The 21,247-nt window shown below is 60.1% G+C and overlaps 1 protein-coding gene across 1 annotated transcript; it reads right to left on the bottom strand.

Moving 5' to 3' along the window:
• Window positions 1-7,220: 7,220 nt before the first annotated feature.
• On the bottom strand, window positions 7,221-19,987 carry LOC102085451 (mucin-17). The gene is made up of 10 exons (XM_065044174.1): window positions 19,688-19,987; window positions 14,634-17,222; window positions 13,577-14,038; window positions 12,063-12,170; window positions 11,833-11,948; window positions 11,688-11,746; window positions 10,187-10,359; window positions 9,823-10,138; window positions 7,602-7,781; window positions 7,221-7,410 (listed from the first exon to the last, which is right to left on the bottom strand). The coding sequence occupies exons 1-10, from the start codon at window positions 19,746-19,748 to the stop codon at window positions 7,278-7,280; spliced, it is 4,197 nt and encodes a 1,398-aa protein (XP_064900246.1). The 5' UTR covers window positions 19,749-19,987; the 3' UTR covers window positions 7,221-7,277.
• Window positions 19,988-21,247: the final 1,260 nt, after the last annotated feature.

The raw sequence follows: 21,247 nt of genomic DNA, 5'->3' as shown, positions 1-21,247 counted from the left end.
CATCCAGCGACCGACCCACATCGTCACCCCCTGAGATGATCCACCCACGAGCCAGCGGCGTGGGGTGGGGACACGGGGACACCGTGGGGACACGGGGGATGGGTGGGGGCCTTGGGGACACTACCGAGGATCCCACCATCCTCTTCCTCCCTGTTCACATCAGCACTTTATTTTCGAACAAAACACTAATTTTATTGTCACCTGTCTGGTTTTGGGGTCTCTGGGGACACCCCGAGGGGTCCCGTGTCCCCGTGTGGGGACGTGGGCTCAACGGGGAACGGGGCTGGTGGTGCGATGGAAACTCCCCTCCCCCGCCCAAACTGGGGGTTCATTAATAATTAACACCGGTGGTTAATTAATGGTGCGTGAGCTGCCAGGGGATCACCCCAAGGGTGCAAGTTCAGCGGGTGACGCACGTGGGACAATGTGTCCTTGTCACCACCCGCAGGGTTAAAGATCAGCCCATGGGTTCAGCCACGGCCCCCCTGGGACATTGGGGGGTCCCAAGTGGTGCTGGGGACATTGGGGATCCCAAGGTGGCATCACCCGGGGTTGGGGACATTGAGGGGTCCCAAGTGGTGGGGACACTGAGGGGTCCCAAGGTGGCACCACCCAGGGCTGGGGACATTGAGGGGGTCCCAAGTGGTGCTGGGGACATTGAGGGGTCCCAAGGTGGCACCACCCAGGGTTGGGGACATTGGGGGGGTCCCAAGGTGGCACCACCCAGGGTTGGGGACATTGGGGGGGTCCCAAGGTGGCACCACCCAGGGTTGGGGACATTGGGGGGTCCCAAGTGGTGCTGGGGACATTGAGGGATCCCAAGGTGGCACCACCCAGGGTTGGGGACATTGGGGGGGTCCCAAGGTGGCACCACCCAGGGTTGGGGACATTGGGGGGGTCCCAAGTGGTGCTGGGGACATTGGGGGTCCCAAGGTGGCACCACCAAAGGTTGGGGACATTGGGGGTCCCAAGGTGGCACCACCCAGGGTTGGGGACATTGGGGGGTCCCAAGGTGGCACCACCCAGGGTTGGGGACATTGGGGGGGTCCCAAGGTGGCACCACCCAGGGTTGGGGACATTGGGGGGTCCCAAGTGGTGCTGGGGACATTGGGGGTCCCAAGGTGGCACCACCCGGGGTTAGGGACATTGGGGGGTCCCAAGTGGTGCTGGGGACATTGAGGGGTCCCAAGGTGGCACCACCCAGGGTTGGGGACATTGGGGGGGTCCCAAGTGGTGCTGGGGACATTGAGGGGTCCCAAGGTGGCACCACCCAGGGTTGGGGACATTGGGGGGGTCCCAAGGTGGCATCACCCGGGGTTGGGGACATTGGGGGGGTCCCAAGTGGTGCTGGGGACATCGGGGGGTCCCAAGGTGGCACCACCCGGGGTTGGGGACACTGAGGGGTCCCAAGGTGGCACCACCCACAGATGGTGGAGACATTGAGGGGTCCCAATATGGTGTGGGGGGGGACATTGGGGGATCCCAAACTGATGGAGGGGACATTGAGGGGTCCCAAATATAGTGGAGGGGACATCGAGGGGTCCCAAGGTGCCACCACCCAGGGATAGTGGGGACATTGAAGGTTCACAATATGGTGGGGGGGGCACATTGAGGGGTCCCAAATTGACACCACCCAGGGATGGTGGGGACATTGAGGGGTCCCAATATGGTGGGGGGGACACTGAGGGGTCCCAAAGTGATGGGGGGAACACTGAGGGGTCCCAAGGTGGCACCACTCGGGGATGATGGGGACATTGAAGGTTCAGAATATGGTGGGGGGGTGGGGGGAGGACGTTGGATGATCCCAAATTGGCACCACCCAGGGATGGGGGGGACATTGAGGGGTCCCAAATATGGTGGGGGGGACACTGAGGGGTCCCAAAGTGATAGAGGGGAACACTGAGGGGTCCCAATATAGTGGGGGGGGGACATTGAGGGGTCCTAAGGTGGTGGTGGAGACACCTGCACCCCAATGGATCCCGGGGAGGGGGGGGGGGGCAGGGAGGGGTCACCCCAGGGTCACCGTAGGAGGCGGAAGTGTCCCCAAGCTCCCGCGTCACCGCTCGTGTCCCCACCCACGTCACACCCTGTCCCCGAGCGCTATAATTAGTCATTTGATTGGGTTTTCCCACCTTACCTGGCAACCGGGGGGGGGGGACAAAGTCCAAGTGTAACCGAAAATAGCGCGGGGGTGGGGACAGGTGTGGCCCCAGTGCCAACTGGGACCTGCTGGTGTGGGGCACAGGGGTTCCCCATGGGAACAGGTATCTTGGGGGGGGGGGAGGGGTGTCACCCCAATTAAAGGGCTTAAAAGTGGGGGGGACAGCTTCCCCCACCCTCCCTAAGTTGGCAATGGGGTTGTCCCAGTATAAACCAGTATCACCAGCGCTATTGTGTCTGGACACAAGTCTTGACCCCACCACTAACTCGTCAACGTTTCTCTACTCAAGCTCATCAGGCACTAATGAGCCTTAATTACCCTGATGGGCCTCACCTGGGACCTCCAGCCCATTGGCCCAGGAGCCCCGTTTAAGCTCAGCCCAGCTCAGCTGGGGGTGATCAAGCTCTAGAACCTTCTTGGTTGTCACTTGCACCTGTGTCATTGTCCCATCCCTTGTTCTTTGCTGGGGGGGGGGCAGTGGGTGCTGAAGTCGGCCCCTCTACCCAAAGTTTTGGGTGCTGTGGGGTCACCCCTTGGTTGGGGAGATGTCCCTTGGGTTGTGGTCGCTCTTGGTTCTCGGTGGTACCTCTTGGAGGACCTCCGGCTGTTGTTCTGCGCTGGATGGACCCCAACGAGGACGAGTTTGCTACCAAGGTTTGTGTTGGTGGGGTTGTCGTGTGTGTCGCTGTTGTGGTGGGTGAGGAGGTCCTGGTGGCCATGGTGGACATAGAGGCCATGGTGGACATAGAGGTCATGGTGGACACAGAGGTCCTGGTGGCCGTGGTGGACACAGAGGTCCTGGTGGCCGTGGAGGTCCTGGTGGCCGTGGTGGACACAGAGATCCTGGTGGCCATGGAGGTGCTGGTGGCCATGGTGGACACAGAGGTCCTGGTGGCCATGGAGGTGCTGGTGGCCATGGTGGACACAGAGGTCCTGGTGGACACAGAGGTCCTGGTGGACACAGAGGTCCTGGTGGCCCTGGTGGACACAGAGGTCCTGGTGGCCCTGGTGGACACAGAGGTCCTGGTGGCCATGGAGGTCCTGGTGGCCATGGAGAGTAAGGAGGTTGTGGTGTTTGTGGTGGGTTCAGAGGTCCTGGTGGCCATGGAGAATGAGGAGATGGTGGTGGACACAGGGGTGCTGGTGGCCGTGGTGGACACAGGGGTCCTGTTGGCCATGGAAAATGAGGAGGTGCTGGTGGCCGTGGTGGCCACAGGGGTGCTGGTGGCCATGGAAAGTGAGGAGGTGCTGGTGGCCATAGAAAGTGAGGAGGTGCTGGTGGCCATGGTGAACACAGGGGTCCTGGTGGCCATGGAAAGTGAGGAGGTGCTGGTGGCCATGGAAAGTGAGGAGGTGCTGGTGGCCATGGAAAGTGAGGAGGTCCTGGTGGCCATGGAAAATGAGGAGGTGCTGGTGGCCATGGAGGACACAGGGGTCCTGTTGGCCGTGAAAAATGAGGAGGTGCTGGTGGCCATGGCGGACACAGAGGTCCTGGTGGCCATGGAAAGTGAGGAGGTGCTGGTGGCCATGGTGGGCACGGAGGTGCTGGTGGCCATGGTGGCCACAGGGGTGCTGGTGGCCATGGAAAATGAGGAGGTGCTGGTGGCCATGGTGAACACAGGGGTCCTGTTGGCCATGGAAAATGAGGAGGTCCTGGTGGCCATGGAGGACACAGGGGTCCTGTTGGCCGTGAAAAATGAGGAGGTGCTGGTGGCCATGGTGGACACAGGGGTCCTGGTGGCCATGGAAGATGAGGAGGTGCTGGTGGCCATGGAAAATGAGGAGGTCCTGGTGGCCATGGTGGACACAGAGGTGGTGGTGACCATGGAAAATGAGGAGGTGCTGGTGGCCATGGCGGACACAGAGGTCCTGGTGGCCATGGAAAGTGAGGAGGTCCTGGTGGCCATGGAAAGTGAGGAGGTGCTGGTGGCCATGGTGGGCACGGAGGTGCTGGTGGCCATGGTGGCCACAGGGGTGCTGGTGGCCATGGAAAATGAGGAGGTGCTGGTGGCCATGGTGAACACAGGGGTCCTGTTGGCCATGGAAAATGAGGAGGTCCTGGTGGCCATGGTGGACACAGGGGTCCTGGCGGCCATGGAAAATGAGGAGGTGCTGGTGGCCGTGGTGGACACAGGGGTCCTGGTGGCCATGGAAGATGAGGAGGTCCTGGTGGCCACGGAAAATGAGGAGGTGCTGGTGGCCATGGTGGACACAGAGGTGGTGGTGGCCATGGAAAATGAGGAGGTGGTCCTGGTGGCCATGGTGGACACAGAGGTCTTGGTGACCATGGAAAATGAGGAGGAGGTCCTGGTGGCCATGGTGGCCACGGAGGTCCCGGTAGCCATGGCAAACAAGGTCCTACGTCCCCCTGAGGTCCCGTCCCACCCCTCGCACGTCCTCCAACCCAACCCAACCGTGATGTGTTTTGGCAGGAGTTCGGTTCCTTCTCCTCGTCCCTCACCCGTGTCCTTTGCCCGGTGTCTCCCCATCTTTCCCGTTCCAAGAACGGGTGTGACCCCGCTCGTGCGGTTGTTTCCATGACGCGGGGTTCCTGGTACGACAAGTGGGGTGGTGTCAAGGTGACAAGGAGGAGGTGACACGGGTGACAACCTTGAGGTCAGTGGAACCGTCACCCCAATGCGGGGAGGAGATGGATGGGGAGACCCCACCATGGCGACCGCGTCCTCATATATTGTTCTCATGGAAATTCACCCTGGAAAATTCCGCTGGTTGTGGGTTTTTTAGCTCAAAAAACACCCACAAAACAACCCAAAAACTCATTAAAAAACAATGAGCTCAAAAGGCAACAAAAAAGGTCAAAAAAACACCCAAAAAGGCTAAAAAACAACCTTAAAAAGCTCCATTTTCCAGCCGGTTGGCTCTTAATTGAGTTCTCCAGCTGTCTTGCTCTGTAATTAGCTGCTCTTATGTAATTAGCTGGGCTCTTAATGAGGTTTAAAAGCTCTGCGGGGGTGGGGGGTGAGTTGGCATCATGGGGGGGAAGGGAGGACCAATGAGAAGATGGGGGAGGGGAGTGATGTGGGGTTGTGTGGGTTGTAATTGGGGGTGATGATGGGGGGCTTGGGTTGTGTGGGTTGTAATTGGGGGTGATGATGGGGGGCTTGGGTTGTGTGGGTTGTAATTGGGGGGAATGAAGGGGGGCTTGGGTTATGTGGGTCATGGGGGCAATGATGGGGGTCTTGTGTGGGTTGTAATTGGGGGTCTTGGGTTGTGTGGATCATAATTAGGGGGCAATGATGGGGGTCTTGGGTTGTGTGGGTCATAATTGGGGGTGATGGGGGTCTTGGGTTGTATGGGTCATAATTAGGGGTGATGATGGGGGGCTTGGGTTATGTGGGTCATGGGGGCAATGATGGGGGTCTTGTGTGGGTCGTAATTGGGGGTGATGATGGGGGTCTTGGGTTGTGTGGGTCGTAATTAGGGGTCTTACTTGGGGGTCTTGGGTTGTGTGGGTCATAGGGGGTGATGATGGGGGGCTTGGGTTGTGTGGGTCATAATTAGGGGGAATTAAGGGGGGCTTGGGTTGGGGGGGTGATGATGGGGGGCTTGGGTTATGTGGGTCATGGGGGCAATGATGGGGGTCTTGGGTTGTGTGGGTCGTAATTAGGGGTGATGATGGGGGGCTTGCGTTGTGTGGGTCATAATTGGTGGTCTTGGGATGTGTGGGTCGTAATTAGGGGTCGTAATTGGGGGTCTTGGGTTGTGTGGGTCATAATTAGGGGGTGACGATGGGGGTCTTGGGTTGTGTGGGTCATAATTAGGGGGTGACGATGGGGGTCTTGGGTCGTGCGGGTCATAATTAGGGGGATGATGGGTGTCTTGGGTTGTGTGGGTCATAGTTAGGGGGCAATGATGGGGGTCTTGTGTTGTGTGGGTCGTAATTGGGGGTCTTGGGTTGTGTGGGTCATAATTAGGGGGCAATGATGGGGGGCTCAGTTGTGACCCCCGTTGTGACCCCAGTTGTGACCCCCAAAACCCCAACTGTGACCACAAAAACTCAACCATGACCCCCAAAACCTCAATTGTGACCCCAAATGTGACCCCAAAACCCCAATTGTGACCCTGTGACCCCAAAAACTCAACCATGACCCCAATTTTGACTCCCAAAACTCAACCATGACCCCCAAAACCCCAAGTGTGACCCCAAATGTGACCCCAAAAACTCAACCATGACCCCCAAAACCCCAAGTGTGACCCCAAATGTGACCCCACGACCCCAAATGTGACCCCAAAAACTCAACCATGACCCCAATTTTGACCCCAAAAACTCAACTGTGACCCCCAAAACCCCAAGTGTGACCCCAATTGTGACCCCAAAACCTCAACCACAACCCCTCCCAACCACTAATTATGGCCCCCGAGACCCCAAATGTGACCCCCGAGACCCCAAATGTGACCCCCGAGACCCCAACCATGACCTCCAAGACTCCAACCATCCCCCCACCCCTAAATCTTGTCCCCCCCCAAAGCGGGGCCGCGTTATTGGCTCCTTCCTTTAGCCCCCCCACCCCCAGCCTCATCTTTCCGGGTGATTTTTCAGGAGATTAATTAAATCCGTTAATAAATATAATTTCTCCAAGATTGGGATTGTTTGGGTCACGTGGGGCTCCGTGACCCCCAACAAGGCGCGGGGGTCTCCTCTCCAGCAAGGAATCCCCCCAAAACCATGGGGGGGACCCTTCCTCTCTCACAGAGGACCATATCCCGCTTGGTTTTGCCCCAAAATTGAGATATGGGGGGGGGGGGACATGCACATTCCCCACCTCCCCTCTCCGGAGGGATTGGGGTCTTCTCGTGCTGTCCCCCCCCCATGCTGATGGTCCGGCCCGGTGTGGGGCAGCCTGAGGACCACCCCCCCCCGGCTGATTTTTGGATGGGGGGGTCATGGGGGCGCTGCACCCCCTGCCAGCACCTGCAAAGAATGGGGGTGATGAGGATGGGGCGTCCCCCTTTGTCCCCAATGCCACTGCCGACTACGTCACCGCGGGCACCTACCGGCGTGGGGGGCGCCGCCGCCTCCGCGTTGGGCTTATAGGAGCTTATGGGACCTGGAGGGGGAACAGGGTGAGGGTCGGGTTGGGGGGGGGTCTCCTCGCTAAGGTTTTGTGGGTCCCCCCCCAGCCCCCCCATAGGGGTCACCTTTCCGGGCCGCGGACCCCCTGCCGTTCACGTGGTAGATGCCGGTGACGTGGGCTTTGCGCCGTCCGTCTGTCCAGCTGCCGTCGTCGCTGTGGGGCCGGGAACTGGTGAGGCCACGGGTCTTGTGTGTGGGGCTGGGGGGGGGGGGCATTGGGGTCTCAGCCCTCCTTGGGGTTTTGGGGTTGCTGCCCCCCAAGTTTTGGTGAAGGGGAACATCGGGGGGCAGCCCAATTTGGCACCAACCCCAACTCTTCTTGCTGGACGCCCCCATGAGTTTCACCTGGAATCAGGGGGTTCCCTCTTCCCTTTGGTCAAGCGGAGGGTGAGGACGATGCAGAGGATGAGGAGGATGAGGAGGGTCAGTCCCAGCCCCAGCCCCACACCCAGTCCCAGCCCCAGTTTGCTGATGTGGGTCTGGCAGCGACCCCCCGATGTCAGGTACCACGGCACGTCCGGGCAGCTGCGGGATGATGCATCATGGGAAGGGTCTTCACCCCATAGATTGGGATTGGGGGTCCCAAGAAACCCACCAGCTTCACAAGGTCCTTCCCAGAGCTGGGGAGAACCTTGGAGAACCTGCCCCATGTCTATGGGTTGGGGTTGAGGGCTTTTGGGGGGCAGGAATTGGGGTGTTGGGGTCAAGAGTTGGGGCTCAAAGGTCAAGGGTTTGGGGGTAAAGAGTTGGGTGTGGAGGGCAGGGATTGGGGTGTTGGGCTTAAGGTTGGGGGTCAACGGTTGGGGTCAAGGTATTGGGATTGGGGGGTCAAGGTTGGGGGTTGTGGTGGGAACTTGGGGGTCAAGGGTTGTTGGGGTGTGGGGTCAAGGGTTTTGGTTGGGGGTCAAGGTTTTGGGTTGTGGTGGGAGTTTGGGGGTTATGGTTGGGGTTTGGGGGTCAAGGGTTGGGTTTTGGGGGCAGGAGTTGGGGCGTTGGGCTCAACATTGGGGTGTTGGGGTCAAGAGTTGGGGCTCAAATGTCAAGGGTTTGGGGGTAAAGAGTTGGGTTTGGAGGGCAGGGATTGGGGTGTTGGGCTTAAGGTTGGGGGTCAATAGTGGGGGTCAAGGTATTGGGATTGGGGGGTCAAGGTTGGGGGTTGTGGTGGGAACTTGGGGGTCAAGGGTTGGGGTGTGGGGTCAAGGGTTTTGGTTGGGGGTCAAGGTTTTGGGTTGTGGTGGGAGTTTGGGGGTTATGGTTGGGGTTTGGGGGTCAAGGGTTGGGTTTTGGGGGCAGGAGTTGGGGCGTTGGGCTCAACATTGGGGTGTTGGGGTCAAGAGTTGGGGCTCAAAGGTCAAGGGTTTGGGGGTCAAGGGTTGGGTGTGGAGGGCAGGGATTGGGGTGTTGGGCTTAAGGTTGGGGGTCAATAGTGGGGGTCAAGGTATTGGGATTGGGGGGTCAAGGTTGGGGGTTGTGGTGGGAACTTGGGGGTCAAGGGTTGGGGTGTGGGGTCAAGGTTTTGGGTTGTGGTGGGAGTTTGGGGGTCAAGGGTTGGGTTTGGAGGACAGAGGTTGGGGTGTTGGGGTCAAGGTTGGGGTTTTGGTGTCAAGGGTTGAGTTCAGGGGTCAATGGTTGGGTTTGGAGGACAAAGGTTGGGGTGTTGGGGTCAAGGGTTGAGTTTGGAGGACAAAGGTTGGGGTGTTGGGGTCAGGGTTGGGGTTTGGGGTTGTGGTTGGAGTTTGGGGGTCAATGGTTGAGTTTGGAGGACAGAGGTTGGGGTCAAGGTTGGGGTTTGGGGGTCAATGGTTGGGTTTGGAGGATGAAAGTTGAGGTGTTCGGGTCAAGATTGGGGTTCAGGGGTCAAGGGTTGAGTTTGGAGAACAAAGGTTGGGGTTTGGAGGTCAAGGGTTGGGTTTGGGGGCCAATGGTTGAGTTTGGAGGACAAAGGTTGGGCTGTTGGGGTCAAGGTTGGGGTTTGGGGGTCAATGGTTGAGTTTGGAGGACGAAGGTTGGAGCTTGGGGTTGTGGTTGGGGTTTGGGGGTCAATGGTTGAGTTTGGAGGACAGAGGTTGGGCTGTTGGGATCAAGGTTGGGGTTTGGGGATCAATGGTTGAGTTTGGAGGATGAAGGTTGGGCTGTTGGGATCAAGGTTGGGGTTTGGGGGTCAATGGTTGAGTTTGGAGGACGAAGGTTGGGCTGTTGGGATCAAGGTTGGGGTTTGGGGGTCAATGGTTGAGTTTGGAGGACAGAGGTTGGGCTGTTGGGATCAAGGTTGGGGTTTGGGGATCAATGGTTGAGTTTGGAGGACGAAGGTTGGGCTGTTGGGATCAAGGTTGGGGTTTGGGAGTCAATGGTTGAGTTTGGAGGACAAAGGTTGGAGCTTGGGTTTGTGGTTGGGGTTTGGGGGTCAATGGTTGAGTTTGGAGGACAGAGGTTGGGCTGTTGGGGTCAAGGTTGGGGTTTGGGGGTCAGTGGTTTGGAGGACAAAGGTTGGGGTTCTGTGGAGGTTCCAGCCGGGTTGGTGGTTGGGTGGGATTGACGGGGGCGGGTGAAGTCGTGCTCCACTCACAAGCAGCGCGGTCCCTCCAGCGTCACCCGGCAGAACCCGCTGTTGCAGTCGATGGAGCCGGGGACGTTGAGGGTGCAGTTGGTGACGCACAGGAAGCTGTTCGGGGTGCGGTAGGGGTAGTAGTACCGGCTGAAGTTGGCCGGCGCGTACTTCCTGCAGAGCTCTGGAGAAGACAACCACCGGTTGGCTGAGACCCGACCCCCGTCCCGCCCCCCGCGGCGTCCCCACCAACCGCGCTCACCCGTGGCGTTGAGCGCCGGCGCCTCGGCGCGGGTGGATCTGGGGGGGGAGGTGCTGAAGCAGAGTCCTTCTGGAGAGGGAAGGGTGGAGAGCGGTCATGGAGGCCACCAGAGATGTTGGGGACCAGCGCTGGACCAGCAGTGGGTCACTTGGGACCTACCGGATGAGCGGCTGCAGTTGTGGGGCTGGGTTGCGGTGTTGGCAGCTTCCAGCAGCTCCAGGGCTCGGTGGTCGAGGTTGGGGTCTCCAGTTGGTGGGTGTAGAAGGACTTTGTAGGTGACCACCACGCTGCCTCTTCTGTGGGGCAGAGCGAGTGTTGGCGTGGGGTTCCTCACCCATCGGAATCATCCCATCCCAGGGGTTCCTCATCCCATCCTAGAGGTTCCTCACCCAGCCCATCTCATCCCATCCCATCCCAGGGGTTCCTCATCCCATCCTAGAGGTTCCTCACCCACCCCATCTCATCCCATTCCATCCTAGAGGTTCCTCATCCCATCCTGGAGGTTCCTCACCCAGCCCATCCCATCCCATCCTAGAGGTTCCTCATCCCATCCTAGAGGTTCCTCATCCCACCCTAGAGGTTCCTCACCCAGCCCATCTCATCCCATCCCATCCTAGAGGTTCCTCATCCCATCCTAGAGGTTCCTCACCCACCCCATCTCATCCCATCCCATCCTAGAGGTTCCTCATCCCACCCTAGAGGTTCCTCACCCACCCCATCTCATCCCATCCCATCCTAGAGGTTCCTCATCCCATCCTGGAGGTTCCTCACCCAGCCCATCTCATCCCATCCCATCCTAGAGGTTCCTCATCCCATCCTAGAGGTTCCTCACCCAGCCCATCTCATCCCATCCCACCCTAGAGGTTCCTCATCCCACCCTAGAGGTTCCTCACCCAGCCCATCTCATCCCATCCCATCCTAGAGGTTCCTCATCCCATCCTAGAGGTTCCTCACCCAGCCCATCTCATCCCATCCCACCCTAGAGGTTCCTCATCCCACCCTAGAGGTTCCTCACCCAGCCCATCTCATCCCATCCCATCCTAGAGGTTCCTCATCTCATCTCAGCCTGTCCTAGAGGTTCCCCACCCATCAGATCTCATCACATCCCATGCCAGAGGTTCCTCATCATCTCATTGTCTCCTCTTTGCCTCCATCTTCTCCATCATCCTCATCTTCTCATCATCTTCTCTTCCTCATCCCATCCTAGAGGTTCCTCACCCATCCCAGAGCTTTTTCATCTCATCTCATCTCAGCCCATCCCAGAGGTTCCTCACCCATCAGATCTCATCACATCCCATCCTAGAGGTTCCTCATCATCTCATTATCTCCTCCCACTCCATCACCATCTCCTCCTGCTCCATTTTCTCCTGCTCCATCATCTTCATCCCCCCCTAGAGGTTCCTCACCCACCCCATCTCATCCCATCCCCTCCTAGAGGTTCCTCACCCCCTCCTAGAGGTTCCTCACCCCCTCCTAGAGGTTCCTCATCCCATCCTAGAGGTTCCTCACCCACCCCATCTCATCCCATCCCCCCGTAGAGGTTCCTCACCCCCTCCTAGAGGTTCCTCACCCCCTCCTAGAGGTTCCTCACCCACCCCATCTCCACCACCATCCCCACACTCACCTCAGGGTCAGGACCCGGGTGCCACGGTAGCCAGAAACATTGTGGTAGACCCGGTCCATCTGGGGACAGGGGGACACGCGTCACCAACGGGGCTGGGACAGGCGGCCCCACAACGACGTGGGGGGGGACACAAGGAGGTCCTCACCGTGCGGCTGAACTCATCCACAAAGCTGCGGTAGGCGGTGGACGAGCTGTCCCTCATGTCCTCGGAGAAGTCCCGGTTGGTGACACGTGCCAGCAGCATCACGGAGGGGCCAAGCTCTTTGTGGGGGGGAGCGGGTAGGACACCCGTGAGGTGGGGACAACCCACGAGGTGGGGACAACCCACGGGGTGTCCCCCTTGGGGACAAGGTGGGGTGTCCCTCTCTCCCTTACCTGCCGTGATGTCGATGGTTGACGCCCCAAATTGACAACGGGCTCCATCCACATTGGGGGGGCACAGACAACCCGTCCCCGTCCAGTGCCCCCCGTTCTGGCAGGGGTCTGTGGGGAGGAGGACACAAGGACCCATGGGTGTACCCCCTTTTTCCCCCCCCATGGTGTCCAGCACCCCGTGTCCCCTCCCAGGTCCACCCAGTTGGTGGCAACGTCACCACGACCCCCCAATTTTTTGGGAGGGGGGAGAAAAGCAACTCCTGGTCCCACCCAACAGCCCCATGGCGTGTCCCACTTGTGGGGTGACAACACTGGGGCTCCAGGGGTGTGAGGACCTCTGGGTGGGTGGATCCTCCCCAAGGGTCTCCATCTTCTCCATCATCCTCATCATCTTCTCTTCCTCATCCCATCCTAGAGGTTCCTCACCCATTGGAATCATCCCATCCTAGAGGTTCCTCACCCATCCCAGAGGTTCTTCATCTCATCTCAGCCCACTCCAGAGGTTCCTCACCCATCAGATCTCATCACATCCCGTCCTAGAGGTTCCTCATCCCATCCTAGAGGTTCCTCATCCCATCCTAGAGGTTCCTCATCCCGTCCTAGAGGTTCCTCATCATCTCATTGTCTCCTCTTCGTCTCCATCACCATCTCCTCCTGCTCCATTTTCTCCTGCTCCATCATCTTCATCCTCCCCTAGAGGTTCCTCACCCACCCCATCTCATCCCATCCCCCCGTAGAGGTTCCTCACCCCCTCCTAGAGGTTCCTCACCCATCCCAGAGGTTCTTCATCTCATCTCAGCCCACTCCAGAGGTTCCTCACCCATCAGATCTCATCACATCCTGTCCTAGAGGTTCCTCATCCCATCCTAGAGGTTCCTCACCCATCCCAGAGGTTCTTCATCTCATCTCAGCCCATCCCAGAGGTTCCTCACCCATCAGATCTCATCACATCCTGTCCTAGAGGTTCCTCATCCCATCCTAGAGGTTCCTCACCCATCCCAGAGGTTCTTCATCTCATCTCAGCCCATCCCAGAGGTTCCTCACCCATCAGATCTCATCACATCCCATCCTAGAGGTTCCTCATCCCATCCTAGAGGTTCCTCATCCCATCCTAGAGGTTCCTCATCCCATCCTAGAGGTTCCTCATCCCGTCCTAGAGGTTCCTCATCATCTCATTGTCTCCTCTTCATCTCCATCACCATCTCCTCCCGCTCCATCACCATCTCCTCCTGCTCCATCATATTCATCTCCCCCTAGAGGTTCGTCACCCACCCCATCTCATCCCATCCCCCCGTAGATGTTCCTCATCCCATCCTAGAGGTTCCTCACCCATCCCAGAGGTTCTTCATCTCATCTCAGCCCATCCCAGATGTTCCTCACCCATCAGATCTCATCACATCCCGTCCTAGAGGTTCCACATCCCGTCCTAGAGGTTCCACATCCCGTCCTAGAGGTTCCTCATCCCGTCCTAGATCCCATCCCATCCATTCACATGCCAAGAAGACCCCACCAACCTGCAGTGGTGGGGACGGGCGTGGTGGTGATTCTCCTGGGTGTAACTCTGCCCCACGTAGGTTGGGCGGGTGTCGCTTGGGTTGTGGGTGTCGCTTGGGTTGTGGGTGTCGCTTGCACTGTGGGTGTCACTTGGGTTGTGGGTGTCACTTGGGTTATGATGGCCTCTCCAACCATGGGGACAACCGTGGTGTGGTGGAACTCGCACCGTAGACCATAAAACCCACGGGGACAGTAGCACTCAGTGCCCACGGCCGTCCCTCCGTTCCGACACGCGGTGGCTTCATCGGGGGTGTCACAACGTGGTCCCGACCGCCCCGGTGGGCAGACGCACCGGTGGCCCACGGCGGTGCTGCCACCGGCACACCGGTCCGCGGCGTCCGCCGTCTCACACGTGGGACCGGAGTAGCCGGGCGGGCAGAGACACTCGGTCAGGTTGGCGACGCCGCCGTTGCGGCAGGTGACTGGGAGAGAGGGGACGGAAGGACACGGTGAGGGGACATGAAGCTCTGGTGCTTGGGCGTGGTGGACCCACATCCGTCCTGTCTGACCCTTTTATCCCCTTGGGACGGAGACCCTTGGGACAGAGACCCTTGGGACGGGGGCCCCTTGGGATGGTGACCCTTGAGATGATGATCCTTGGGACGGGGACCCCTTGGGACGGGGACCCTTGAGATGGTGACCCCTTGGGATGGTGAACCCTTGGGAAGGGGACCCCTTGGGAAGGCGACCCCTTGGGATGGACACCCTTGAGATGATGATCCTTGAGATGATGATCCTTGAGATCCTTGGGATGGTGACCCCTTGGAATGGTGACCCCTCGGGATGTTGACCCTTGGGAAGGAGACCCCTTGGGATGGAGACCCTTGGGATGTTGACCCTTGAGAAGGTGACCCCCAGGGGTGCAGACCCCTTGGGATGTTGACCCCTTGGGATGATGACCCTTGGGATGGAGACCCTTGAGATGATGATCCTTGGGCAGGTGACCCCTTGGGAAGGAGACCCTTGGGAATGAAGGAGACCCCCCCCACCCCAAGGACCCCATGCCAGGACACCCACTGGCCGGAGGGTTGGATCCGTGCGGGAGGTAGAGACAGAGGGCGTCCAACGCGGTGCTGGTGGCTCCGTTGCTTGAAGACGACCACGCGGTGATGGTGGTGGAGCCAGGACCCGATGTCATGGTGGACACCACGGTGTTGGGAGGGGTCTGGGGCGTCACCGCTGTGGTCTCGGTGGTGGGGCTGGTGCAGTCCCCGGCACAGGGCATGGTGGAACCCACGGGGACACTATGGGTGGCGTTGGGTTGAGGTGTTTGGGTGGCAGAGGTGTTGGTGGATGTGGTCGTTAGCGTGGCCGTGGTGTTGGTTTCCATGGTGGTCATTGGCGTGGTGTTGGTTTCCATGGTGGTCATTGGCATGGTGTTGGTTTCCATGGCGGTCACTGGCGTGGTGTCACTTTCCATGGTGGTCATTGGCGTGGTGTTGGTTTCCATGGTGGTCATTGGCGTGGTGTTGGTTTCCATGGTGGTCATTGGCGTGGTGTCGCTTTCCATGGTGGTCATTGGCGTGGTGTTGGTTTCCATGGTGGTCATTGGCGTGGTGTCACTTTCCATGGTGGTTGCTAACGTGGCGTTGGTTTCCATGGTGGTCATTGGCGTGGTGTTGGTTTCCATGGTGGTCATTGGCGTGGTGTTGGTTTCCATGGTGGTCATTGGCGTGGTGTTGGTTTCCATGGTGGTTATTGGCGTGGTGTTGGTTTCCATGGTGGTCATTGGCGTGGTGTTGGTTTCCATGGTGGTCATTGGCGTGGTGTTGGTTTCCATGGTGGTCATTGGCGTGGTGTTGGTTTCCATGGTGGTTATTGGCATGGTGTCGGTTTCCATGGTGGTCATTGGTGTGGTGTCGGTTTCCATGGTGGTCATTGGCGTGGTGTCGCTTTCCATGGTGGTCATTGGCGTGGTGTTGGTTTCCATGGTGGTCATTGGCGTGGTGTCACTTTCTATGGTGGTCGCTAACGTGGCGTTGGTTTCCATGGTGGTCATTGGCGTGGTGTTGGTTTCCATGGTGGTCATTGGTGTGGCCATGGTGCTGCTTTCCATGGTGGTGGCCATGGTGTCTCTCTCCATAGTGGTCAATAGCGTGGCTGTGGTGTCACTCTCCATGGTGGTCAATAGCGTGGCCATGGTGGTGCTTTCCATGATGGTGGTGTTGGTTTCCATGGTGGTCACTAGTGTGGTGTTGGTTTCCATGGCTGTGGTGTTGATTTCCAAGGTGGTGGCCGTGGTGTCACTCTCCACAGTGGTCAATAACGTGGCCGTGGTGTCACTTTCCATGGTGGTCATTAAGGTGGCTGTGGTGTCACCTTCTAGGCTGGTGGCCACGGTGCTGCTTTCTGTGGCCATGGTGTTGTTCTCCAAAGGGGTAGTGGTGGCGTTGCCTTCTAAGATGGTTGGTAGCGTGGACATGGTGTTGCTTTCCATGGTGGTGGCCACGGTACCATCTCCCATGGCCGTTGTGTTCCTTTCCATGGTGGTGGCCGCGGTACCATCTCCCATGGCCGTTGTGTTCCTTTCCACGGTGGTGGCCACGGTACCATCTCCCATGGCCGTTGTGTTGCTTTCCATGGTGGTGGCCACGGTACCATCTCCCATGGCCGTTGTGCTGCTTTCCATGGTGGTGGCCACGGTACCATCTCCCATGGCCGTTGTGTTGCTTTCCATGGTGGTGGCCACGGTACCATCTCCCATGGCCGTTGTGTTCCTTTCCATGGTGGTGGCCACGGTACCATCTCCCATGGCCATTGTGCTGCTCTCCATGGTGGTGGCCACAGTGCTGCTTTCCGTGGCCGTTGTGCTGCTTTCCATGGTGGTGGCCACGGTATCATCTCCCATGGCCGTTGTGTTCCTTTCCATGGTGGTGGCCACGGTACCATCTCCCATGGCCGTTGTGCTGCTTTCCATGGTGGTGGCCACGGTACCATCTCCCATGGCCGTTGTGTTGCTTTCCATGGTGGTGGCCACAGTACCATCTCCCATGGCCGTTGTGTTCCTTTCCGTGGTGGTGGCCACGGTACCATCTCCCATGGCCGTTGTGTTCCTTTCCATGGTGGCCACGGTACCATCTCCCATGGCCGTTGTGTTCCTTTCCATGGTGGTGGCCACGGTACCATCTCCCATGGCCGTGGTGTCACCTTCCACGTTGGGGTTGATATACACCGTCAACGTGAAGGCCACGCCATCCACCATCCTTGTCCCTTCAGTGGTGGCCACCGTGGCAACCACCGGGCTGCTGCATTCACACCGCGGTCCCCAGGCCGTCGGGGGGCAGCGACAGGCCCCCCCCACCAAGGTGCCCCCATTCAGACACCAACCGGGGGGCTCCGGGTGTTCGCACAGGTCCCCCCGGTACCCCGGGGGACACACGCACCCCGTCCCGAAAGCGGTGGCCCCGTTCCTACAGGCGGTGCCGGGGTCGGGCCGGTCACAAAGGGGACCCCCGAACCCCGGTGGGCAGAAGCACTTGGTCCCCACGGGGGTCCCCCCGTTGTGACAGGCGGTGGTGGGGTCCCCGGTCTCGCAGCGGGTGCCGTTGTAGCCGGGGGGACAAGCGCAGGCGTCCCCCACCGCGGTGCCGCCGTTCTGGCAGGGGGCTGCAAGGGACATGGCGTTGGGGGCAACTGGGAGGGACTGGGGGGACTGGGATGGACTGGGAGCACATGGTACCCAGGGGGAACTGGGAGGGACTGGGGGGAACTGGGATGGACTGGGGGGAACTGGGATGGACTGGGAGCACATGGCACCCAGGGGGAACTGGGAGGGACTGGGGGGAACTGGGATGGACTGGGGGGAACTGGGATGGACTGGGAGCACATGGCACCCAGGGGGAACTGGGAGGGACTGGGGGGAACTGGGAGGGACTGGGGGGAACTGGGATGGACTGGGGGGAACTGGGATGGACTGGGAGCACATGGTACCCAGGGGGAACTGGGAGGGACTGGGGGGAACTGGGATGGACTGGGGGGAACTGGGATGGACTGGGAGCACATGGCACCCAGGGGGAACTGGGAGGGACTGGGGGGAACTGGGATGGACTGGGGGGAACTGGGATGGACTGGGAGCACATGGCACCCAGGGGGAACTGGGAGGGACTGGGGGGAACTGGGAGGGACTGGGGGGAACTGGGATGGACTGGGGGGAACTGGGATGGACTGGGAGCACATGGTACCCAGGGGGAACTGGGAGGGACTGGGGGGAACTGGGATGGACTGGGGGGAACTGGGATGGACTGGGAGCACATGGCACCCAGGGGGAACTGGGAGGGACTGGGGGGAACTGGGATGGACTGGGAGCACATGGTACCCAGGGGGAACTGGGAGGGACTGGGGGGAACTGGGATGGACTGGGAGCACATGGTACCCAGGGGGAACTGGGAGGGACTGGGGGGACTGGGGAGCATGTGGTACCCAAACTGGGGTGGACTGGGGGGACTGGGAGGTACTGGGGAGCATGTGGTACCCAAACTAGGGTGGACTGGGGGGACTGGGAGGTACTGGGGAGCATGTGGTACATGAACTGGGGTGTACTGGGAGCACATGGCACCCAGGGCAAATTGGGATGTATTGGGGGAACTGGGATGTACTGGGAGCACACGGTACCCAGGGGGAACTGGGAGGTACTGGGAGCATGTGGTACCCAAACTGGGATGCTCTGGGGGGAACTGGGATGGACTGGGAGCACATGGTACCCAGGGATGTACTGGGGGGAACTGGGATGTACTGGGGGAACTGGGATGGACTGGGAGCACATGGTACCCAGGGATGTACTGGGGGGAACTGGGATGTACTGGGGGAACTGGGATGGACTGGGAGCACATGGTACCCAGGGATGTACTGGGGGGAACTGGGATGTACTGGGGGAACTGGGATGTACCTAACACCAATCCTGCACCCCCACCCCCATTTGGAGGAAGGACACAGCTCCCGCTTCGGAGTCATCACCCAACACGTTCAGGAGAGGACCCAGGAGTCCGGCGAGGGAGTTGGGGTGTCCTTCCCCCCGAAAATGGCTCCCCCAGTACATCCCAGTTCCCCCAGTACATTCCAGTTTGCCCTGGCTGCCACATCCCCCCAGTCCATCCCAGTCCATCCCAGTTTGCCCTGGGTACCAGTTCCCTCCAGTCCATCCTAGTTCCCCCTAGTCCATCCCGGTTTGCCCTGGGTACCACGTCCCCCCAGTCCATCCCAGTCCCCCAAAGTCCATCCCAGTCCCCCAAAGTCCATCCCACTCCCCCCAGTCCATCCCGGTTTGCCCTGGGTACCAGTTCCCCCCAATCCCTCCCAGTTCCCCCCAGTCCATCCCAGTTTGCCCTGTGTGCCACATCCCCCCAGTCCATCCCAGTTCCCCCCAGTCCATCCCAGTTTGCCCTGGGTACTTTGTGCTCTCTAGTCCATCCCAGTCCCCCTCAGTCCATCCCAGTCCCCCCCAGTCCATCCCAGTCCCCGCAGTCCATCCCGTTTTGCCCTGGGTACCAGTTCCCCCCAGTCCCCCCCAGTCAATCCCAGTCCGTCCCAGTTCCCCCCAGTCCATCCCAGTTTGCCCTGGGTACCACATCCTCCCAGTCCCCCCCAGTCCCTCCCAGTCCATCCCAGTTCCCCCCAGTCCATCCCAGTTTGCCCTGGGTACCACTTGCTCCCAGTCCATCCCAGTTCCCCCCAGTCCATCCCAGTTTACCCTGGGTACCACGTCCCCCCAGTCCATCCCAGTCCCTCCCAGTCCATCCCAGTTCCCATCAGTCCATCCCAGTTTTCCCTGGGTACCACGTCCCCCCAGTCCATCCCAGTCCCTCCCAGTCCATCCCAGTCCCTCCCAGTCCATCCCAGTTCCCATCAGTCCATCCCAGTTTACCCTGGGTACCACGTCCCCCCAGTCCATCCCAGTTCCCCCCCGTCCATCCCAGTTCCCCCCAGTCCATCCCAGTCCCTCCCAGTCCATCCCAGTTCCCCCCAGTCCATCCCAGTTTGCCCTGGGTACCACATCCCCCCAGTCCCCCCCAGTCCCTCCCAGTCCATCCCAGTCCCCCCAGTCTGCCCAGGGTGTGCTGAACCCCCTCTCTCACCTGCCAGCTCCACCACGGGCACGCAGACCACGACGAGCACCCATCGCCCCAGCTCCATCATCCCGGTGGCGACTGAGCCGGTGCCGGCGCCCGCGGGGCCTTTGTAGGGAGGGCCGAGCCGCTAATTAACCGCTGACTAATTATTCCCGAACCCCGAAATCGCCAAGGGCGGGAGGAGATCCGGACGTCCCCATGGGGTCCCACAATGGGCGCGAGGGAGGTGCCCCCGCCGCGCTGATAAGATTAGGGTGGTGGGTGCCGGCGGTTGGCGGCACCCATGGGTGCTGCTCCACCTTGGGGTGTTGGCCCCTCGCCGGACCTCGGGGGGGCGGATGGAGGAGGTGGGGTGGGGGTTGGGTTCCTGTTGAATCACCCGCCAGCGTCACCCTGGGTGCGGGGCCTTTGGGTGCTGGGGGGACCCCGGAGTGCCCCCATGGGGGACTGGGAGGGACTGGGGGAACTGGGATGGAGTGGGGGGAACTGGGATGGAGTGGGGGGAACTGGGAAGGACTGGGGGAACTGGGAAGGACTGGGGGAACTGGGATGGACTGGGGGAACTGGGATGGACTGGGGGAACTGGGAGGGACTGGGGAGCATGGGGTACCCGAACTGGGAGGGACTGGGGGAACTGGGATGGACTGGGGGAACTGGGAGGGACTGGGAAGCACGGGGTACCCGAACTGGGATGGACTGGGGGGAACTGGGAGCATATGGTACCCAAACTGGGATGGACTGGGGGGAACTGGGATGGACTGGGGGAACTGGGAGGGACAGGGGAGCATGGGGTACCCGAACTGGGAGGGACTGGGGGAACTGGGATGGACTGGGGGAACTGGGAGGGATGGGGGAGCATGGGGTACCCAAACTGGGAGGGACTGGGGGGAACTGGGAAGGACTGGGGGAACTGGGAGGGATGGGGGAGCATGGGGTACCCAAACTGGGATGGACTGGGGGAACTGGGAGGTACTGGGAAGCACAGGGTACCCGAACTGGAAGGGACTGGGGGAACTGGGAGGGACTGGGGGAACTGGGAGCACGTGGTACCCGAACTGGGATGGACTGGGGGGACTGGGAGGGACTGGGGAGCACGGGGTACCCGAACCGAGATGGACTGGGGGGAACTGGGATGGACTGGGGAGCACAGGGTACCCGAACTGGGATGGACTGGGGGGAACTGGGAGCATATGGTACCCGAACTGGGATGGACTGGGGGGAACTGGGATGGACTGGGGGAACTGGGAGGGACGGGGGAGCACGGGGTACCCGAACTGGGAGGGACTGGGGGAACTGGGAAGGACTGGGGGAACTGGGAGGGACGGGGGAGCATGGGGTACCCGAACTGGGATGTACTGGGGGGAACTGGGAGTGACTGGGGGAACTGGGAGGTACTGGGGAGCACGCGGTACCCGAACCGAGATGGACTGGGGGGACTGGGAGGGACTGGGGAGCACAGGGTACCCGAACTGGGATGGACTGGGGGGAACTGGGAGCATATGGTACCCGAACTGGGATGGACTGGGGGGAACTGGGATGGACTGGGGGAACTGGGAGGGACGGGGG

This window comes from Columba livia, chromosome 33 (assembly GCF_036013475.1).
Source record: "Columba livia isolate bColLiv1 breed racing homer chromosome 33, bColLiv1.pat.W.v2, whole genome shotgun sequence".
NCBI lineage: Eukaryota > Metazoa > Chordata > Aves > Columbiformes > Columbidae > Columba > Columba livia.
Note: the sequence above shows the minus strand (reverse complement) of the source record. Positions and strands in the feature narration are given on the sequence as shown.